At 37.9% G+C, this 20,985-nt stretch overlaps 1 protein-coding gene across 2 annotated transcripts in view; it reads left to right on the top strand.

The window, feature by feature from the left end:
• Positions 1–20,985, top strand: part of PCNX2 (pecanex 2) — a 149,193-nt gene that overhangs the window by 35,577 nt on the left and 92,631 nt on the right. The window contains exons 10-15 of one of the 2 annotated variants that reach the window (XM_015621574.1): positions 226–365; positions 1,511–1,664; positions 1,763–1,795; positions 8,521–8,692; positions 13,682–13,792; positions 14,378–14,469. In XM_015621574.1, coding sequence (XP_015477060.1) covers positions 226–365; positions 1,511–1,664; positions 1,763–1,795; positions 8,521–8,692; positions 13,682–13,792; positions 14,378–14,469 — 702 coding nt within the window. Of the gene's footprint in view, positions 1–222; positions 366–1,510; positions 1,665–1,762; positions 1,796–8,520; positions 8,693–13,681; positions 13,793–14,377; positions 14,470–20,985 lie in introns of both variants that reach the window. The other variant, XM_015621573.1, reaches the window with a different exon arrangement.

Below are 20,985 nucleotides of genomic sequence, written 5' to 3'. Positions count from 1 at the left end.
CATCTGTAACAAGCTGGTGTGATATTTTTGTTTCTAATTTAAAATTAAGAAAATAAATATGCTAATATGCTCCCACTAGCCCTTTTAATAAAAAAAATAAACCAAAAAAACCCAAAACAATATATGACACTTCATGTAAATTTGGCCTTTTCAACACCTGTTTTGCTGGCAGCTGTGTGAGAGTGTGAGAGAGTTTTGTGCATTTCTGGTTTGTTTTTGTAGCAGCCCAGCCAGGACCCTGAGGATTCTTCATGTTCTTCAGCACAACGGAAGCTGAACAGGCAGTTTTACAGATTTGCTATATTCCCTGGCAAGTGGATTAAAGTCTGGTATGATCGTCTTACCTTGTTGGCATTGTTGGACAGGTAAGCTTTTTTTTAAAGCTGCTCTATGTAGTGTTATGGTGGATGGCTTCACATGTCCATAAAGCTATGCTGACCACTAGAGAAAGGGAATTCAGGTTGAATAGATAGATGTGGTTTTGCTTTAAGCTGAAGTTCAGGGTTGGTTTCAGGGATTCTTGCTACCCTTTGTCTTCAGGAAGAGACTTTGATTCATGTGAGTACCAGGCTTGTAGACTAGTCTGTAATTTGACTCACAGATGTTATAGATCCAATGATTTCTGATGAGAAAATCAGAAGTAGAAGGGTCCCAGGGTATTGTAAACCAAGTACACCAATCTTTAAAAAAAGAAAATGATTTATAGAATGGTATTCAGGTGAAGATTTTTGAGCTGCTGCCTCTGTTCCAGTTCAAATTTGTCTCTGCTTCTTGGTTGAGGGTGTTGTGCCATATTGGTTAACATGGGCTCCACAGCAGAAGTTTCAGATGGCAGTTTTACCTGATGCAGAAATCAAGCTACATGTCAGGGAGCTTCAAGTCCAGAGCAGATATTTACTTATCTGTGGTGTCTTATCTCTGTGTTTCAATTGCATGGAAATCTTTTCTGCTAATAAGCTCTTTTGTTACATCCTTAATATTAACACTGTTTTTTATCTCAGCTTCCACATTCTAACAGAACAGATAAAACAAATAAAACATCAGATGACAAATTTGGTCTTTCATCCAGTTCTTTGCTGTCAGATGTATATTTTTCATTAATGGAATGCCTTATTTCCTCATTTAAAAGTGTTTGGATGTTTGATTTTATTTGTAGCTGTTCATGTGTTGTTTTTTTTGGTTTTTTTTTTTGGTGTTTATTTATGCTTTTATAAGTATACACTTTTCTGCATTCAAATCATCTCCATTGTGGAATTCTAATTGAGAATTAGAGGTGGGAAGAGATGTTAGACTGCAGTGCATATGGCTTTTTTTCCTGTACATTTTAGCTCTTTCTGGATAAGGTTTATGGCATGGGGATGAAATACTGTTGAACATGGAAATGTAGCCATGGGGTCCAATGAATTCTGATAGCTGCAGCACTGATGGTTCATACCAGCTACAAATGGATCTTCCTTGCTCTAATGAATCTATAAATATTTGTACTTCTCCAACACTTTTATTCACATAGGACAGAAGATATAAAGGAAAATGTGTTTGCTGTCCTTCTAGTAGTTCTTGTTTCACTTCTTGGATTCCTGACTCTGAACCAAGGCTTCTGTAAAGACATTTGGGTTCTGTTGTTCTGTCTCGTAATGGCCAGCTGCCAGTATTCTCTCCTCAAGGTAGGACTCAAGTTCGTAGCCAATTGCTGAATTCTCTTCTAACTTCTACAAAGGAAAAATCCTGTAAGCAAACCTCTTTTTTTCTGTTTTGTTTTTAGAGTGTTCAGCCTGATCCTGCTTCACCAATACATGTAAGTCTCAGTCAGTAAAACAAGTCTGTCTCCTCTATTATCACGTGTGTTGTGAAACAGCTGGCTGTTCAAGGAGAGACAGGCTTTAGTCATTTGCTCTTCTATCTGATTTATGAAAAAGACATCTGTGATTTCAAGACTTTGTATTAGATTTAATATTTTAAAGCTATTTGAATTTATCACTGCTATTAGAAAAGTGCTTTTTCTTTAAGTTAATATGTGCAGTAAAAATTCATCTGGACTATCTTGCTGATGTTTGATCCTGTGACATCATACAAACCTTTTCTTTGCTCTCCTTTAGAAACAGACAGAAAAGAGCAGAAGTTCCAGACTAGCAGCTCAGTCGTTGTTCAGTTGGGATTTTTTCTTTTTTTTTTTTTTTTCTTTGAGATTGGGATTGATGCTTTATTTTTTAAAATCTGCTACTAAAGATTTATGTATTAAAAGTATTATTAGCTCATCAAACAGCACAGGTGTTTTCCCTTTGTTACAATATGGTCACAGTTTCTGTGCTTGTATCCTGAAGAAATGGCCAAATCTTTGAGTGAATGCAGGATGTAAGGATCCTTGCTGATTGCTATTTTGCTATTTTTTTTTCAGTTGTATATATCTAAGAAATTGAACTCTGATGGTGCCAGCCACCTTTCAGAGAACCAGTTCTTTACACAAGTTTGTCCTTGTTATAGGACTCTTCTAGGGGCATCACCATACAACTTCAACCTTACCACTCCACCTATCATGGTGTCTCAGCATTTGTGATTTGTGAGTCTTGGAAGACATTTCAGTGGCCATAATGCCTTTTCCTTTCTTTTCCACTGGGTGCTAGTTGCTTATGTTTCTTATTTATCTCTTTGAATATTTTTGAGGATACCCGCTCTTCCCTCAGGTTTCGAAAATGACACATTGATAACTTTAGGTCTGCTGGATCAGTTCTCTTTGGCAGGGAGCAATTATTTTTGTCAGTTTAGAGGCTAGAAATACAGGCTGAACTTGAAATTGATGTTATTTATGTATGTATGCTGCACATTTCACTAGATAGATTTCAGAAGATTCTCAGTTTCTTTTCCTTGCCAATTATTAAGGGGCAAAGTTATGGTGGTTTTGGTTATAATGCATTCATAAGAGACAACTGTCTGCATAAAAGGTACAGAAAGGTTATAAATAGCAGCTTACCCATTGTTGGGTAATATTTTCAATACATTAAAGTAATAGTCCAACCTTAGTGAAAAGCTGGGGGTTCTTGTAAGTAAAATAATATAATTTGTAAGCTCAACTGGCATCTGTCTAGATATAATAATGTGAACTCTAATCAAATAGTTTGCACTTAATCAGACATTAGTAATGTGTACATTTCTTTAAAGTGGGTGGCAAACAGTTTAATCAAAACTTCATTATGAACCTATCTGGCCTATATTTTTTTTATAGTATTAAACACAAGTTAGTGTTTAAACAGAACATTTTTTTGTGCAGAGTCCAGGTCTGAATATCAGGTTCTCACAGTACTGTTACAAGTGTTATTTGCTGTATTGAATTGTGTAAGTCATGCAGCAGTGGAACAAATTAACAATAGGTGTATTCCCATATTCTGTTTCTTTCCTATAACTTTATTAGGGATACTCTCTTACAAATTTATTGATGCACTATACAAACTCCAATAGAAATAAAATTTAGGAAGTTTTTCCACTAAGGGTTTTAAAAGTGGAGGTGTTGTCATGCTAAAATAGAAGATTAGCAATTTCTACATTATAGCTTTTTAACACAGTAGGTATTTGTAAAGGCTTGCTTGAGCTACTAAGCACCTCAGAAATAGGACAATGAGAAGCTAAGAAGAGATATTCCATGTACTGTTTCATAATTCATGTGTCTGTATTAAAATTAAAGAGAATAACATCTCTTGATGTTAATATAAGAATGCAGAACAGCAGAGTTATTAAAGAATGATCTCTACCACACCCATGAATGAAAATGCAGATGAGATTTTTTGAGTGTGAAACAAGCCATCATGAGCCTCAGATCTGCACAGTGAATTAAGTTCGATTCATGGATCTATGAGTAGCTGCTAATGCCTTGTGTTATCCATGGCTGCCAAAGAGGTTCCAAACTTCTTCCCTATCTCACCTGCAGAATTTATTACTGTTTGGTGAGACTTAGTGACTTTGTCATCTCTAGCCTGCAGCATTTTGAAAGAGTGCTTTAAAATAGCATTCAGTGATCTCAGAAAGCACAGTACCTAGAGATGCTGGAAGCTTTTGTTCCAAACTCCTCCTGAGTGCCAATGTATTCATTTGCTGCTGTTGAGGAAGAGCTGGCATTTACTGTTGCTGTAGGTTTAGTACTGGTGCCTGCTATAAGATGAGAGTCTAATTTTCCTGTCAGCTGGGGTTTTAGCCTTTCCAGTTCTAGTCCACTGGAAGTTGGTGACATTTAGCTGCTGTTTACACAGAGGTACATGGTTCTGGGATGGTGAAATTTGATAACAGCCTCCTCACTGGAGTGGTGGAGAGAAGAAAATCAAGTTGATTCCAAAGTGTGTTATATTTTGCTGTTAGTGAACTGATGCAATCAACCTACTGGTGACTGCAGAGTATTAAAATTCAGAGATTCAAGAGATCCTTGTCATGTGCATTCAAAGGTTTTAGAAAAGCTTAAGTAAGGTTTTATATTTAGCAAATGGCTCTGTAGAAGGATGTCATATCTCTAAGTACCTTATAAGACACCTGTATAGCTCAGGATCTACCTTGGGCTTACAAAGGCATTTGAGCTTGAAAGAGTACAGTTGTGCTCTTAACAAGACTTAGAGAATCTCTTGCATAAATTTATTGTCTCAGTCCTCTTACGTGCCAAAGCACATAGCTAACTCAGTTTAGTAGCTACTGTAGGCAGTTTTCTAAATCCCATAAGGCACTTACGAAGTATTTTTAATTTGTCTCTGTAAGCTTTTCTGTAGAACTGAGCAGAGGTGCATTTCTTTACATAAAAAAGCCTTCTGTCTTTCTCCTCTTACATGTGTGCACCCACAAACAAACAAAAAAATTCCCATCAAAAGGCTTTGCAGTCAGAACTACTGTGTTAGTAAATGGAAGTGTTTGTGAAATTATTCTTTGTTGAAAGTTTTAATATTTTTATAGAAATGTGAGATGCATCACTGCTTTGTTGGCAAGATGTGAATATTTATCTGAAACGCATTAATGAGAAACACGGACATGAAAAAACATGACTTTTTTTAGCAGACTTAGGGAAAGGAAAAGCTTTCACTGAAATTTTTATCAGTGAAGGAAAAAAAGGATTATTTAACAAATGAGATACAAAATGTAAAAGGAATTCTGCTTCACTGTTTAAATTCTTCTAAACAAGAATGCAGAGCAGAGTCATTTCACCAAGATTAAATCAGTTTTGCATGTCAAAATTTGGTGAGCTTGCCTAGTAAAACAAAATGAGCCCTTAATATCTAAAATACCTCATTAAACAGGTTGTGCTGCCACATGCCCATTTGGGTGAAGGGCTGCCTAGCTTTGTCTGTCGGAGGCAGGTACAGGAGGGCTTTGCTCCTACTGTTCTATTTGTTTGTTTCTAAAACCTTAAAAAGTTAAATGTAATGTCTATCCCCTGGCTGTGACTTTAGGAAAGTGATCCTGTCTTTCCTGGAAGTTGTCCACTGTTGCCCTCAAACCAGTCCTACCCCAAATAATGCCCCTCACATGAAGCATGTAAATGACAGTGAAATATCACACTAATATTTGTAGCAGTTCCTCTTTCTTGTTTGTTTTGCATGTTCCCAGATGTGGGGACTGGAGTATTTGCTGTGCTCTTGGAATCTGATTCAGCTTGAACACATCCCTAGTAGTGCAAAAGCTGGGCAAACACCACTCTTCTGAATGCATTTCTGGTGCATTGCTTTGCTTCTGTTGGTAAGATTCTAGAAAGATTTCAAGATTCTGTCTCATTACCCACCACCACTTGAAAAACAGGGAAGGAAGTATTTACTCACATTTTGCAGCTTTCAGAAAACCTCTGGAATCTGCTTCCTCAATCATAAGTGGCATTACTGTAGTTAGCATGGTGAAGTGATTGAATTAGTCTATTTTAGCTAAGATTGAAGTGGCCTGCAATGATTATCCAGTGCCACTGCCTGACCACTTCAGGGCTGACCAAAAGTCAAAACAAGTTGTTAAGAGCATTGTCCAAATGCCTCTTCTCAGCACTGTCAGGCTTGGGACATCAACCACCTCTCTAGGAAGACTGTTCCTCTGTTTGACCACTTTTTCAAAAGAAATACCCCTGCCTGGTGCAACTTAGAGCCATTCCCACACGTCCTGTCACTGGATGGGACAGGAGATCAGCACCACCTTCTCCACTTCCCCTCCTCAGGAACCTGTAGGGAGCAATGAGGCTGCCTCTCAGCCTTGTCCTCTCCAAGCTACACAAGCCTGAAGTCCTTGTCTGCTCCTTATGGGACATTCCTTCCAACCATTTCACCAGCTTTGTTGCTCTCCTCTGGATGCCTTCAGGGACCTTTGCATGGTTTTTAAATTGTGACCCAAAACACACAGCATTCAAGGTGGGGCTGCACCAGTGCTGAGTACAGCAGGATTATCACCTTTTGACCAGCTCATGTTGCTGTGTTTGATGCGCCCCAGGTGCAGTTTTCCCATTTGGCACTCACAGCAGACTCACATTGAACCTGCTGGTAAGCAGCACCCCCAGGTCCCTTTCTGCAGGGCTGCTTATCAGCCACACCTCTCACAATTTACACTTGTTCCCAGCATTACTCCATCCTAGGAGCAGGAGCTAGTGCATCTTGTTAATCACTGCCCAATGTTCCAGTCTATCTAGCTCTCTCTGCAAAGCCTCCTGACCCTCAACAGAGTCAACAGCACCGCCAGGGCTGATGTCTTCAGCAAACTTGCTAAATGGTCCATTCAGTTCCTACATGCAGATTATTGATAATCTGTTGAGCAGAACTGGCTCTAGAACTGAGCCCTGAGGAACTTCACTGCTGATGAGTCTCCAGCCAGATGTGGCCCCTTTCACTGCAGCCCTTTGAGCTCTGCCTGCCCTTTGGCCAGTTCTTCACCCAGCACACCGTAAACTACTTTAGAAGTTAGAGTTAAATATGCACTGTAGTCCTGATTATATCAGTGTTCTGCATGGAACTGCAAGGTGTGTGGAGTTAAACTTCTGGGCTCGTAGTCATCAACTCTGTCTTACCCAGCTGCCTTCAAATAATCACCATGCAAAGATAAAACTGGCTTCCATAGTTCAAGAGGTGAGACAATGTAACATCACATTAAAACAGACTTTGGTCTGGAGTGAATGTTAGGATATAAAACATTGGGCAATTGTTTAGTGCATATTTATTGGTTTCTTTTCCTAAGGCACAGCTCATATTTTATGTAAATGAAGTGAAGTTTAAAAAAGGATAGAAAGTAATAGTTTAAATGATTTTTCTTTTTTAAAGTTTTATCTTTATAATTCTCCACAGATTATTTTGTGAACATGTGTCCTATTAAAAAAAAAAAAAAAAAAAAGCAGTAGTAAAATTGAAATTGATTACACAGCAAGGATTTGTGTCCCTGACTTAATTCATATTTCATAGTTGTGAAGCACGATGTAAACCCACCAGTTCCCTGTAATCTGCCACCTTGTTAACTGATTGATCCCAAAAGAGAGTACAGATCAGTTAATAGCAATCTAACATACGAGCTTGGCTGGCAGCCAAACAAACACAGCCACAGTTTCAAGTCAGTAAGTAGACTCAAAGAAAGACATGATCTTTTATTATACTCACTTAAATTACGTTTCTCAAATTAGAGCAGTTGCACAGCAGCTTTATGGAAGGCAGGCTTGGATTCTTGTCACTTTGCTCCTGGCTTTTCACATTCAAGGAGTCTTTTGACTCATCCATGTTTAAAATGGCTTACTTACCCTTAAGCTTGCTACCAAGAGAACTATTAAGGCTCTCCTTAAGTGTCTGTTAGTTTCCCTGGCCTGCAGCCACACAACAGTGTTCCCACAGGATTAGTGGGAATCAATTGTGTGAGAGATGTGTATGAAAGACGTCAGATGAGATTCCTTCCCCATCCTAATTCCTTTGGATCACCATTTAAAAGTGCTTCATGAGAAATAGATCAGAAACTGCTGATGAGTGTCAACCTCTTCAGAAGGTATGCTGATTTGTTGTCAAGTGGTTCAAAGAAACAAAAAAATTAAATTGGTGAAGAAAAATCCATCCCCATGCCTCACGCTGTACTGGGGATGTGCTCTATTATATTTTTTCTTCCCAGGATTCAATTAAAAATTAAATTAATTTTATATTTCGTAAAGTAAAAAAAAAGTCAAGCCACTGAAGCATATGTTCATTAAAATAAAAGAAATAGAGAAAAATTATTTTTCTACTGAAAAGAACAATTCATACAGATTGAGGTTTATTTCTCCACAGAAGGTGATGACTCCTAGAATTAGTAAGTTTTGAAAGGTCCAGAAGGGTAGGTTTTCAAAAGCATAAATGATTGCTGGAGTCAGTCTTAACTGCTCATTGTGCCTTTTGAAAATCACCTCTGGAGAAGATAAAGTACCTTGTAACATTTTTATTAGTAATTATTATGTATAAGTCATTAAAATATTTTGTCTGACCCATGACCCTCTCTCCAGATTAATGCAGTGCATGCAGTAGAAGAATGAAAATTCTTACTTTAAAATTCTAACTTTTTGTTTTTTATTTCCAGGGACACAATAAAATCATAATCTACAGCAGACCTGTATATTTTTGTATATTGTGTGGCCTTATTTTGCTGCTAGATGCTGGATCTAAAGACACAAATCCTCCTGTTTATACAATGTATGGCCTGAAGCTCTTCTCGCCCAGATCTCTCCAGTCAGCCAGAGACCATGTAATAGGTGAGTCAATATTTTTCCAAGGACTGCAAAAAGGAATTAAGTGTGAGTCTGTGTTTTCCCATCCTGGTAATCAAATGCAAGTTATGGAGGCACAACTCAAAGTCAAATTGATAGAAACATTTGGAATGACTTAAGATGGGGCGAGGGGAAGCTGGCAACCTTCCCTCATGCAAAAGGAATTCTTAATGAAATGAGGCTCATAGAAATGTCTCCATAGAAAACTAAAAGTCACTGATGTTATTAGCAAAAATCATCATCTGTGAAACACAGTTAATCTTTGTAACGGCTTGTCTGTGTGGAGCAGTTACTGCAGAATAACTTGAGTTTTAAATTTAATGCCTGGAAGCTAATCCATGCCAGTTCCTCAGATGAACATCAATCTTCTGATCATGAAGAAAGTGCTTTATCTTGGTTTAGTTTAATCATACTGTCCATGTGACCAGTTAGTGTGGAGCAGCCACTTTGCAGTAGCTCTTTCAACCTGATTCCTTCTAGAATCATGTTCTGAGGTTGCTGAGGACATTCAGACATTGCCTCAAGACAGATCTGATGATCCCTTGGCACTGATTTGGAGTGGCCACAGTTGACATTACCCTGTGCTGTCAGGACACTTCTTCCTGTTGCACACCACACTTACAGTCTATAGCTGTGATGTTACACTAGCTGAGCCACAGATAGGAGTGCTGGACTGGACTCCCATGAATAATGCAACACTGTTAAGGGACAAAGTAGGAAATGTGAGGTTTACTATAAAAGTTGTGAAAATTTCCCAGAAAGCTGTATTGTAGTGTATCAAAGATGGCCTGTTGGTTTGTGAATTTAGAAACAGGAGAACCTACTGTAATAGCAGAAAACTGTTTTTGTGGTATAGTGCATAACCTTTGAGGTCTTTGTTCACCTGTGACTGTTGTACTTGCTTTTTGCTATACTCAGGTCAGACTTACTGCCTATAAGGCATACTAATTTTAGGAAAGTCTCCTGGTCCTTAACGTGGGTACTGTGGCTCCCAGTTCTTCTCACCAGAAACAGGGGAGTATGAAGAGCTGCATTTCACTTATTTTAATTAGCTTTTTTTCATTGCTTTCCTTTGGTCTCATTTAAGTTTCTCCTTACATCTTATTTTCTCTTTCTGTCAAAGGTGAGCAGTAAAAATGCTGATAAATAATTCAGCAAGAATTGTAGATGACACTTGGGATAGAGATAAATGAAAAACTATAGCAACCAGCATAAGAAAACAAAGTGTGGGTATAAATGTGTTAATTTTGGCTGGTCTCAAAAGAGATGGCAGAGCATGTTCTTGAAGCAGGAGGGGGTGGGGGAGAGAGGAAATACAGGCTTATCTCGCCAGCTGGCACGTGTTAAACGGGAAAGAGAGGAGAAACCCTTTCTCTTTGCTTTTCCCCTGCTCTTGTTTTGCCAAGGTTCAAGTGATGTTTGGTGCTGTGCTCTGGCTATTCCTTGCTTTGTCTCTATGGGAGTCCTAACTTCTGGCTGCTGTGAGTCCTTGGAGTTGTTCACAGTGTAGTGATCTCTGTAAGCCATGGCAGGCTGGCATCCTGTGGTATCTTGCTGCACTTTTAATGTAGATTCTCTTAGTCAGTGGAGGTGTAGAAGTATTTGGTTTGGGCTATAAAATAATGAGGGAAGTTGGTGCCTCTGAATACCAATTAAGTCTTACTACCATTTTGCAATTTTGCCTGTTTGCTAGGTATTTTTAATTGGTCTGTCATAGAGGGTGACTTTTTAGTTTACATTTTAATCATAATTTATTCAGACTTTATTTTGGTATTTGGAATTGATATGTTTGGAAATCAAGGGATTTTTGACTGTGCATTGCAAATACCAAAAAAAGGAAAAGTCTTTTATTTCAGGTGTTTATTACAAAAGAAAGCAAAAGCCGTGAAAATCATAGAACATACCAAAGAACTAGTGTGATGCTGCATATCATACTCTGATAAAACTCTTGAAATAAGTTCATAAAAGAAAATAATTGCAGATTTGTTAGATGTGTAACCTAATTACTTATGAAACATGGTTTTTAACACGTTCATTTATTTTCAATCTACTTGTCGTCTCATTCTGTTTTATTTTAAATTGGTGATGATTCTGCTATTGATTTATATTTCTATTAGTTGGGGGTTCATGACTTTAGATCTGACTGTGATTTTCATCTTGAATTCCTTATTTTCAGTTAATATTTTTGCTGGATTAACATATGAATTGCAAGTAAGGGCACAGACAACCAACCTCATTCACTGGGAACTACAGGTGTGGTTAGTGACAAAAATAGTTATGCATTTTATATATGATAGTTCTTGTGATGAAACCATTTAAACATTCAACAGGTAAGTGAAATTATTTGGCAGACATCTCAGAAGACTTAAGAATTGGGAAGTGGCAAAATTTTGTGATACTGAGTCCTCTGTCTGCCCCTTTTAACAGTGTCTGAGCTTCTGTCAAGGGAAGAAAACCTATGAATGTTAAGTTCTCCCATGTTCAGGAGTGGGAGAACAAAAATACTATTTCTCACTGAAATAATGCCTTTTATTTTCCTTGTGAAAAAAAAACAAACAAACATGTTATACTACTCAGATATAAATTTTTTTAAATAATCTTTTTCTAAATGTCTAAAATGTTTTCAACGCGTGATGTTGCCATTCTACATTTCTCAAAAGACACAAATTTTCCAAAGTTATAATTTGCGTTTCCCTCTCATATCATATGTTTCCCACATATCACGTTTATGTGATATGTGCTTGTTTAGAGGCAAACTGCAGTGTTAAATGCAGCAGTTTGCATAACAATCTCTTAGTGATCCAGCTTTTAAAGGTGTTGTGGGTCTGTATGAAAATGTGTGATGCTTAAAGAAGAGTTCATAATGCACTTTCAAAAGATTAATCAGTTACCTTTATTGACTGCTTCCCACAAGGGGAACTGCTGCTTCTAAATTAAATCCTTTTGTAGGTGACAACTGTTTATTTTCCTCTCCGGTGTGCTCCTTCGTGCAGGATAAGATAAACTAAGATGCCTTAGCTAAAGAAGTTGCTAGGGTTGTTCAAGGTATTAATAGGGAGTGGGTGAGGTGAGGACAGTTTTATAGATTCTCTTAGGTAGTGGAGAGGTTTTATAGTCAGCTAACTTTTCCCTCCTTGTTTACATTTGTCTCTGTATGTCTTGGTGTACTGTCAACTCTTTAATCTCATCCTTCCTTCCACTTCTCTTATTCCACTTTTTCTGAGGTTGCTACAGCAAAAGCAATCATTTCGGCTGAAAGTCAGTAGTCTAAGATGAGTTCTGGCAGTTCTGCAAATCCTTTGCCAAAGGAACAATATCTCCTGAGAGTTTCAGCAGTGTATTTTTGGGATAGTTAATCCATGGTGGGTCCACATGGCCTGCTGAGCAGTTTTCTTTCATGCCATTTTGCCTGTCTTCAAAAGTGGTCCTTGCTTGGCTTGGCATGACTTGGTGGAATATCTAGAAATGTGCAGAGTAATAGAGGAAGAGGAATTTAATGTTGGCATTTGTATGTAAAAAATTGAGAAGAGAACATTTCTGTGTTTTCTTATATAAGGATAATTTTTGCCAGTAGCGGGAAGCAGTGTTGAAGGTGCACTGTGAATCCAAGTATACTTAAGTGAGTGCTGTCTGTGTTTAACACTTGAGCATGTCATTTTCTTTCCTGTGTTGGACTTTCTCAGCAAGATTTACAGTATTAGGTAGCAGTAACGTATAATATGGTGGAGATAAAAGCTGTCAGATCAAACTTGGTGTATTGTTTCCTTTTAGTGCAAGATGCCTTAGTCAGATGAGCTGGCAGATGTGAAATTAGCGTTCAGCAAAGAACACAAATCCTTTTGTTTCCTTCTCAAAAATCTGACTGGGGGAATGGGGAATAAGTTGTACTTTTAATTTGCTTTTTATGAGAATGAATAGGAGGAAACTGCAGTCTTCCTAGGATCTAAAGTAACAAAGACATCCTTGTTTACAAGGAACAGTGGCTGACACACACCTCTCTCTGCCATGCAGAACATTGTGGTACTAGTACAATGAAGCAGTAAGAATATGATTAAATATGTGTGTGTATTCTTGAACATTTACACTAGGGTCAAGTGTGTATTTAGATGCTTTACTAGAAGCCTTGCTTAGCATTTTCTGTGGTGGAGCTGAGAGTGAATTAGTGGGGAGGAAGACTGCTGGAGGTGAACTGCTGGAGGACTTAAGACTAGTGGCATGATTACTTGAATTATGACTGCTTTTCCTTGCCTATGAGGCAGCCATTAAAATGAGTATTTAAATTAGCATTTCAATTCAGAAAGAGGGTATGTAAAGCTGTAAGACTGGGTTTTACCCCTGAGCTTCTTTCCTGTTTCTAATGTTCTTTCACTACTGTGAAGTTAAAGTCCATTCTGCTAGTTGCTGGTGGAATATTCTGGGGAAGCTTCACCATAGCTTTTCTACCATGTTTGGAGACTGCTGTGTCTGCTTTTGATTGATGGGAGAGGCAGGATATTATGATAGCCAAGGTATTTCAGATTTCAGTCATTAATTTTTTTTCTGTTTATATTGAATTGTTATAGCTGTTCTTGAACCATCTCAGATTCAAGGAAAAAAATTCCAAAGTCTGCAAATTAAAAATTTTTTTACTTTGAAAAGAACAAATATAATCTTGAAAGTATTTGAGAAGCTATGTAAGGAGCTCCTAGTAAGGAGGCTATGTAATGTTATTTTTATGCCACTTTTTTTATCCAAAATCAATCTTAATGTTTAACTCTGGGCTTTAGTTTCTTATGTGTAAAATAGCATTATTTGTTTTGAATACATGAGGAAGAAAGTGTAATCATTGCTGCTAAGGTTAAGGTATGTTTACTTGAATAATCTTCAGAATTTATTGCAACAATTTCTTATTCTGCTGTCATGCATATTTCTTTATTTTCCGTACATTGGATGTGTGACTGTGTTCTAAAATACTTTTTTTTTTTTCCTTCTTAGTGTTTTTATATTGCTTTCCTGCAATTTCTCTTCTTGGACTTTTCCCTCAAATCAATACCTTCTGCATATATCTTTTGGAACAAATAGATATGTTGCTTTTTGGTGGTTCTGGTAAGTAGCCATCTGCAGCTTGAGCTGTCCCCTTCTGGGTTTATAACCTCAAATTAGAATATATTGTTACATGTTACATAGCACAGTGCATGTTAAAGCTCAAACAGCTAACTATTCATCTAGCAGTGGGGTGAATTCTTATAAGGCCCACTTAATTAGATTTCTTTTTGCTTTTGAAAAGTTGTACACAACTTTTCAAAACTAGTTTTCAGATTATGGTTGATATCAAAGAGCTCTTTCCTGGCATGTGTGATGTGAATTTTTACTATATTTATTGAAAAAGACAACCTTTAACTTCCTTTTTTTGTTAACATCAAGAAAAAAAAGTTTGCATTCTTCCACAGAAAGGCAGATTGACAAGATATTTGATGTATGATAATTTTCTTTCTGTTATTTCAGTCAGAGATTAAAGAAGGCCCTTGAGAGATGAAGCATCAAGATTTTTGTTGGTAGTGGGTTGGTTTTTTTGTTTTTCATTATAGCTTAAGTAGCAGGGAAGATTGAGATGCATCTACACTATCATCTTAGTTTGGGTCAGAAACAAAGTTCCTCTTTCTTCCCACTTACCACATGTCTCTGTTTCAGCTGCTGCTGGGTTCGTATCTGCACTGTACAGCATTTCCCGAAGCTTTGTTGTTCTGATTGTCCTATATGCCTTCTGCTTCAGTGCAGTGAAGGTAAGCCAGAAAAGCAACACTGGAACAATTCAAAATTTCAAACTGGAAATTGATGTAATCTAGGGAGACTAGCATTGTTAGGTCCTACATTATTGTTGCTTATCAAGATAAGGTTTGCAAGCCATGCTTCAGTTTCTGCATGTTAGTTTCACTGAAATAGACCAAAACTGTAGCAGAAATTCTGAAATAAATGTGTATCTAATACCTGTGATTATTTGCCTCTTATATGTATCAGTCTGAAATGATCCACTGAATTTTCTCATAAACAGCAGCCCTGACTTGAAAAGCTGCAGTCTCTTGACCTGCATAGCCAGGCCAGGTTTGCTCATAATTCCTAGTGGGGTTTTTGCTGTTCCTTTATAACAATATGTCTAAGAACTTAAATGTTGAGGAGACCAGTCGACCATCTAAGTAAGTAATGTGTCTGTAATTTCCACAGGGAAATGCCATTCAGGAATTTAATGCAAGCCAGATGACTGGGTTTGCCACTTTTTTCTCTAATATTCCACAATTATTACACTAGGGATATTGGAGAGTGTGCTTTTTATCATTTGGTGTCTGTGGACTTGTCTATGAATTTGTCAAGCCACCTCCTGAATGTGCTGGTCCTCTCTGACTCCACAGCTTTGTGCCAACAAATTCTAGATGTTCACTGTGCTCTGTGGAAAGCAGTGCTATCCTTCATTGGTTTTAAGCTGATCTGCTAATTTCACCATGTCTTCCTGATGCCTAGTATTGCAGGATTTTCAAAAACTTGGTCTGCATTATTTTTGTCTGCTACCTTTACAGTTTTGCAGGCATCAACTATATCTCCCTCAGCCATGTCTTTAAACTGAGGGGTGCCTGCCTTTCTCATGTCTCCCTGTAAAGCAGCTGCTTTCTCAGAGGTAGTAGCTGTTAGTCACGTTACTCTGTGCTTTCTCTTGCTCTGCTGTTAACGTCAGATGTGGAGAGTCAGTTGTGTATGGTGCTCAGGATGCAGATGTGCCACAGCTCTCCATGCTGGCACAGGTCTGGTTCCCTTACCAGTGATGCCCAGTTTTGAGCAATATTCAATCTAAAGCTTTTTTTAATTTTTTAAAAATTTTTATTTTAGTGTGTAGTGCCTATGCACTGCCTGGGACGTTTAAAAAATGGCAATGAAATTTTGTCTGCTTTCAGATTGGCTGTAAAATTCCCAGTGAACACAGCAAGACTAGAATTTCATGTTAGACTTGTAAGAAAATTTATCCTATAAGGCACAGCCTTTTGGCAGTGTTTCCTTGAGGGCTGGATGCTGTCAGTGTCCATGCAGGGGTGCAGCAGGATGTGCTGTGGTTGACAGGCTGCCCTTGACATCTTGTGGGCACATGTCAGAGGAAGCTTTGTGGTGCTCAGTCCACATGGAGAACCCAATATGAGGTTCTGCAGCTGCCAAGGATGTATCACGTCAGCGTCCAGGCTGGCGATTTACACAGATGAGAGGGGCAGTCAGGTGTTCCTTTAAGGGAATTCTTTTAGGAACATCAGCATTTCTGTAATGGTTTCCAACAATTTTTTGCTTGACATTTTGAACAGGAGCCTTAGATCAAAGAAGAACAATTATAATGCCTTAATGGTTACTTGCAGACGATCAGAGCTGGCTGTGTGTTCTTAACCATTCCCAATAGTAAGGTGAAATGTGTTAAACACATTTGGTGGCTTGAGTCCTTACAAAATAAATTACAGCATCTCAGCTGCTTTGTTAAGACACTTGAAATTAAATGCCTTTGAACATGTGGTGTTCTCCCAGGGAATCTCCTGTCACCTGTCTCACCCAGTTTATCAGTTGTGTTTGTTAGACCTGACCCAGCTGTGTGATTGATGCTACGAAGTTTAACTGCTGCTTGGGCAGTTTCTTGCAGAGGTAGCCAGTACTCCTACTACTGTTCTCTGGCTATATTAATCATTTGGAAACTGGCAGCTGGGATGGGGAAGGAGGCTCTCCTTAAGCATGAAGAGAGGGAGAAAATGGATAACTGGGATGAGAAACAGTGATAAAAATGAAAAGAGTGACATGGAAGGTAGGAGCTAAACTACTGTTAAACAGGCAAATACCTGGGGAAGGATTTTTTTTCTTTTTTTTCTTTTTTCTTCCTAAGATTAGCGGAGGTGATTCACTAGTTGAGGGTAGAGTAGGGAAATTGTGTTATGGATACTTCAAAAATGTTTTTTGCAAACAGTAGGAAAAAAAAGCCACTTAAAATAGTTTACACACTCTTTTCTCAGCATAATACTTTAAATTACAGCATGCAGGTGGCTTTGTAGATAAGCAATCTCCTTGTGGATTAGGCTTCAAACTGCTTAGAAATATGCTTTTAATGCTACCCTGAAGTTGAGTGCTGTGAAAGATTTACAAGATATCTGTTGTAAATTACTAATATTAAGTTTAGACTTTCTGTTCACACAGAAGTTAGAGTTAATTTGAATTTTAATGGCACTGTTCTTGTAAAGGCACTTCTGAGAAAGTTAATTTAAAGCATGTAAAGATGATTCCTCTTGCTTCGGCTCATAATCAGTCTACCGGGGTGCTTGAAATTTCATACATTTTTTCTTTTAGAAGTTATGAAATAAGCACTTGTGTTAAACCTCCTTGTTCTTCAGTCAGGTCCAGAGATTTTTATTTTGAAGTGTTTTCTGTAGCAAGACAACGATTATTCGGTTGATGGAGGAAGAGTAGGAATCAGCTTAATCTGATCCTGAATAGGTGATCTAATATACCTGTAAGTAACTTGAACTGTTTTGATAAGTAGTGAGCAACAATTTATGATCTTAATCAAGTGAAGATTTTAACTTTTGGTACTCTAGAAATTGAGGAAATGCTGTAGTCTTTTTTTGTACAACAGTGATAACATGGTTTTCTTTAAGCGAGAAGGAACATCTTTTCTATACTTGCACTTTATAGCTGTTACTTATTTTTTATCCTTATTTTATTCTGTTAACTTTTGGTGAGTTTGCCAAAAACAACAGCGCAAAATTTTCAATATTTATGGAGGTCAAAAAAAAAAAAAAAAAATCAACATAATCTAAATTTTTCATGGTAGGGAAATATGATGGATTCCATTTGGTAGAGGACTTCTGGGTTGCAAAGCGTATTTTTTTGGCTGAAATGTAGCATCCTCAAATGTCAATTCTGTTTATTGGCAGAACATCTTATAGCTCAGCAGGTGTAACTACCAGAGTTCTATTTCCTGAAATAAATTGCAGAGGAGAATGGATCTCTAAGTGATTTTGTGCTTTTTACTGGTGAACAATTGCTCACATCAAATGCCCAGCCAGAAGAACATTCCAGTGGTATCAGGCTTGATTCTCTCCTTCCTTAAGTGGTTCTTGTGTTCTAGTTATAATCTTGCAGGGTGAAATAGTCTGACTCCTTTCTCTGTGTACATTAATTATTCTGAAAGGAAATATATTACTCCTGAAGAAGTTAATTGGAAGAATAATTAATTTACCATATTAACTTTCTTTTTTATTAAAATAAAAAAATTATAATAAATCTGTGTACTTAAGTGAGTTTTTCTTATTCTTTTTAGAGCATAAGTTATATATACATACAATAGTTTGATTTAGTTGTACTCAGATTTTGAAATTCATTTAGAATAGCAAATTCACAGTGATTAATTGTTTGCTCTAGGACTTCAGTTTTAGAAAATTAGGAAGTAGGAATTGTTTTAGGATGTGTCCACAGAACAGTCTAAGTACTCAAGATAACTTTCAGGATGTGAATATAAGTTCTGAAAACTGAGACTGACAGGCCTGTGCTGGAGTCCTGTGCCTTGTCCAGATTGATTTTGCTGTTGAATTATGTTGTACAAGACCATCTAAGAGCCTTTATGAAAAAGCAGCTGTGTTATAGATGTATCATTTAACTGACATCTAAGTAACTTAACAGTTTAACTTAATATATCCATGAGAACATGGATTTTCATTCAGGTAAGTTGCCTGAGGGAAATCATTGTACAGTATTCTCAGTTAAGCATTCATCCTGTGACCTGCAGACAATGTTTGGCATGTCCAACAAGTTTATCTGGCCCTGTCACTCTTTCTGAGTGACCTTGCAGTGCCTTTGCCATTGCATGACCAGAAATATTTCTCTCTCATGGCTAAAATGCATATTGCACCTGAAAACAGATGGACAGATCTGTAGTCCTGTGTGAACAGTGAGGGTGTGGGTTGGGTCAGGCCTCAGGCTGCTGTCATGTCCCATCACAGGCCTTGATCAGAGTACATGACTTGTTCTGGGGAGTGGCTGCACACTGCTCACCTGGCAGACCTGGGGTGTTTGTTATGTGGCCAAAGGTGCACTTTCACACAACTAGTAAAAGGGACAGACTGTCACCAGGGCAGGCACAAACTCTCTGCAAGATTGTGATACCTGTGTGTGCGCTGTGTGACTTGGATCCTTGGAGGAGAGAAAGGAATATGTTCAGAGGTGACTGGGAAGCAAACAGGTCCCAGCTGCTGTCCCAGGAAATGGGGCTCCCATCCTCATAAGGCTCCTAAGCAGCTTTGCCCTTGCTTGATATTGGTGTGGAGGAGCTGTGGGTCTGCAGCTGGTTGGGACCTCCTCTCATGGTGCTACTGCTGGGATGATCAGTTTTCATCTTCTGTAAAGCTGTCACATAAAAAAGAAACCCAAAATTGTTCACAGTAGGAAGTACAGAGTATTGCATCTGAAATTACAACAGATAATTTCTCCATAAAAGCTGTGAGCACAAAATAACTGGTCTCTGTCTGTGTGTTGGAGGCCTTGAGGACTGATGGGCAGGACACTATTTATTACTGCTGTCAGTGAAAGCAGCATATTGTGAGTAGAACAGGTTTACAAGTCTCTGTCTGCCCTGGCTGGTGCAGATGTTGTTCCCTGTGGTGATGATGTGAAGTCACATGGATAGATTTCTGTTGTGCTTTCTCAGTGATGCAAAGGTGATTTGGTTACAGCTTTGAGGTGCTGTAGAGCATCTCTTTATAAATCTTTCCCCATGATACATTAGTATCATGAGTGATAGACACCAGCTGCTTATCCATCCTTGCATATAACAATACTGTAAACCTGGTTTCAGGCTAGTACATAGGTAAATGGCTTTGATTCTGAAGTGCAAAAACTGGAGCTTCTCCTGCTTGCTTTGAACTTTCTTTATCTCTGTTTAATGATATCAACACTCTTTATTCCAGTTCTTTCCAGATCCTCTATGAACTTTCATTTACTTTTGCTTAATACAAAGCTTTGAATCCTAAGCATGGTTTTATCAGTTCTTTTGTTCATGCCTTGGATTCTTACATCCAATAGCAGCAATTTTTCAGCTCACTACTTTTTTTGAAGCTCTTGGGTAAATGAGCTTAGTTTAGGAATACCTGAGTTTACTTCAGCCTGGCTTTATTTTTGATCTCATCCTTCAATCCTGTAATTTTGAACAGAAATTGGCAGCTCTAATAGCTACCTTAGCTTTGATATACAAAAGGGTTTTCTCTTTTTCCAGGAGGAAGTGTTTTTATTTTTCAGATATTACATCCATCAGATTGGAGACATGGGAATTTCTGTGCCATCTTTTTCACTTGACTAGAATTTCAGATTTTTGTCTCTTGCTCCATCTGTTTTGTGGTCTGTGCCCAAATATTTAAGAGATGTTTAAAAAAAGAGGCAGATATGCCCTCTTTCTACAAATATTTGATCTGGAATTTAGCTGTTTTGATATCAGTCTTTAGCATTCCATTGTCCCAGAATTTTGCCATGGGGCAGAAGAGCACATCCCTGACTGTTTCTGGAATCAGTCAGACTTTGTCTTCTGCCTTCTGTTCATATCAGTTGGTTTGGATTTGAAATGTATCCAGAACCAGCTAATTACTTGTCATCCAGAGAGTTTCGGGTTTTTTTATGGAACTTGCAGTTTATCTTAATCAGCCTGGAAAAGAAAAAAAATAAATCAGATTTTTGGACTTGGGTCAGAAAAATTAAACTGATGTGAATGTATTCATATGTGGCATACCAGCTTTTTCCAGCTCTGTGCAAATGTATATTTTTTAAAATGTAAGTTACATAGTTTCTGTTGTCTCATACCTGAAGAAAGTACTTTCTGGTGGCTTATTTAGTGCTTCAGTGGACAGTTACTAAAAATTCTGTGTGGATTTTAAACTGTTCTCAGCTCACATTGATGTAGTTTGGTTTGTTTAATGAGTTTGAAACTCATTAATCAGAATAACAGTGCTTCTTACTTCCTGTCTACAGTGATGCAGTTTTCATCTGTGTACTAATAATTTTGAAACATTTGTCTGGGAGTTTGATGGTAGAAGAGTTGCAAGCATACATCTCCCTCAGTCTGCTAAGGCTGCCCAGATAAATTTCTAGACAGCAGTGAAGGGGCTCATATGTATAGACAGAATTCCTGAATGACCAAAAATAGAAATATAGTATTATTGAACAGCTTTATTTCTGCTGCACAGAATACTCTCAGTCCTTTTGGAGGTTTTGGAGGTAATTCTTTTCCAATTTAGAGACCC

Source organism: Parus major, chromosome 3, assembly GCF_001522545.3.
Source record: "Parus major isolate Abel chromosome 3, Parus_major1.1, whole genome shotgun sequence".
Classification (NCBI taxonomy): Eukaryota; Metazoa; Chordata; class Aves; order Passeriformes; family Paridae; genus Parus; species Parus major.
This window is presented reverse-complemented; position numbering and strand designations above follow the sequence as displayed.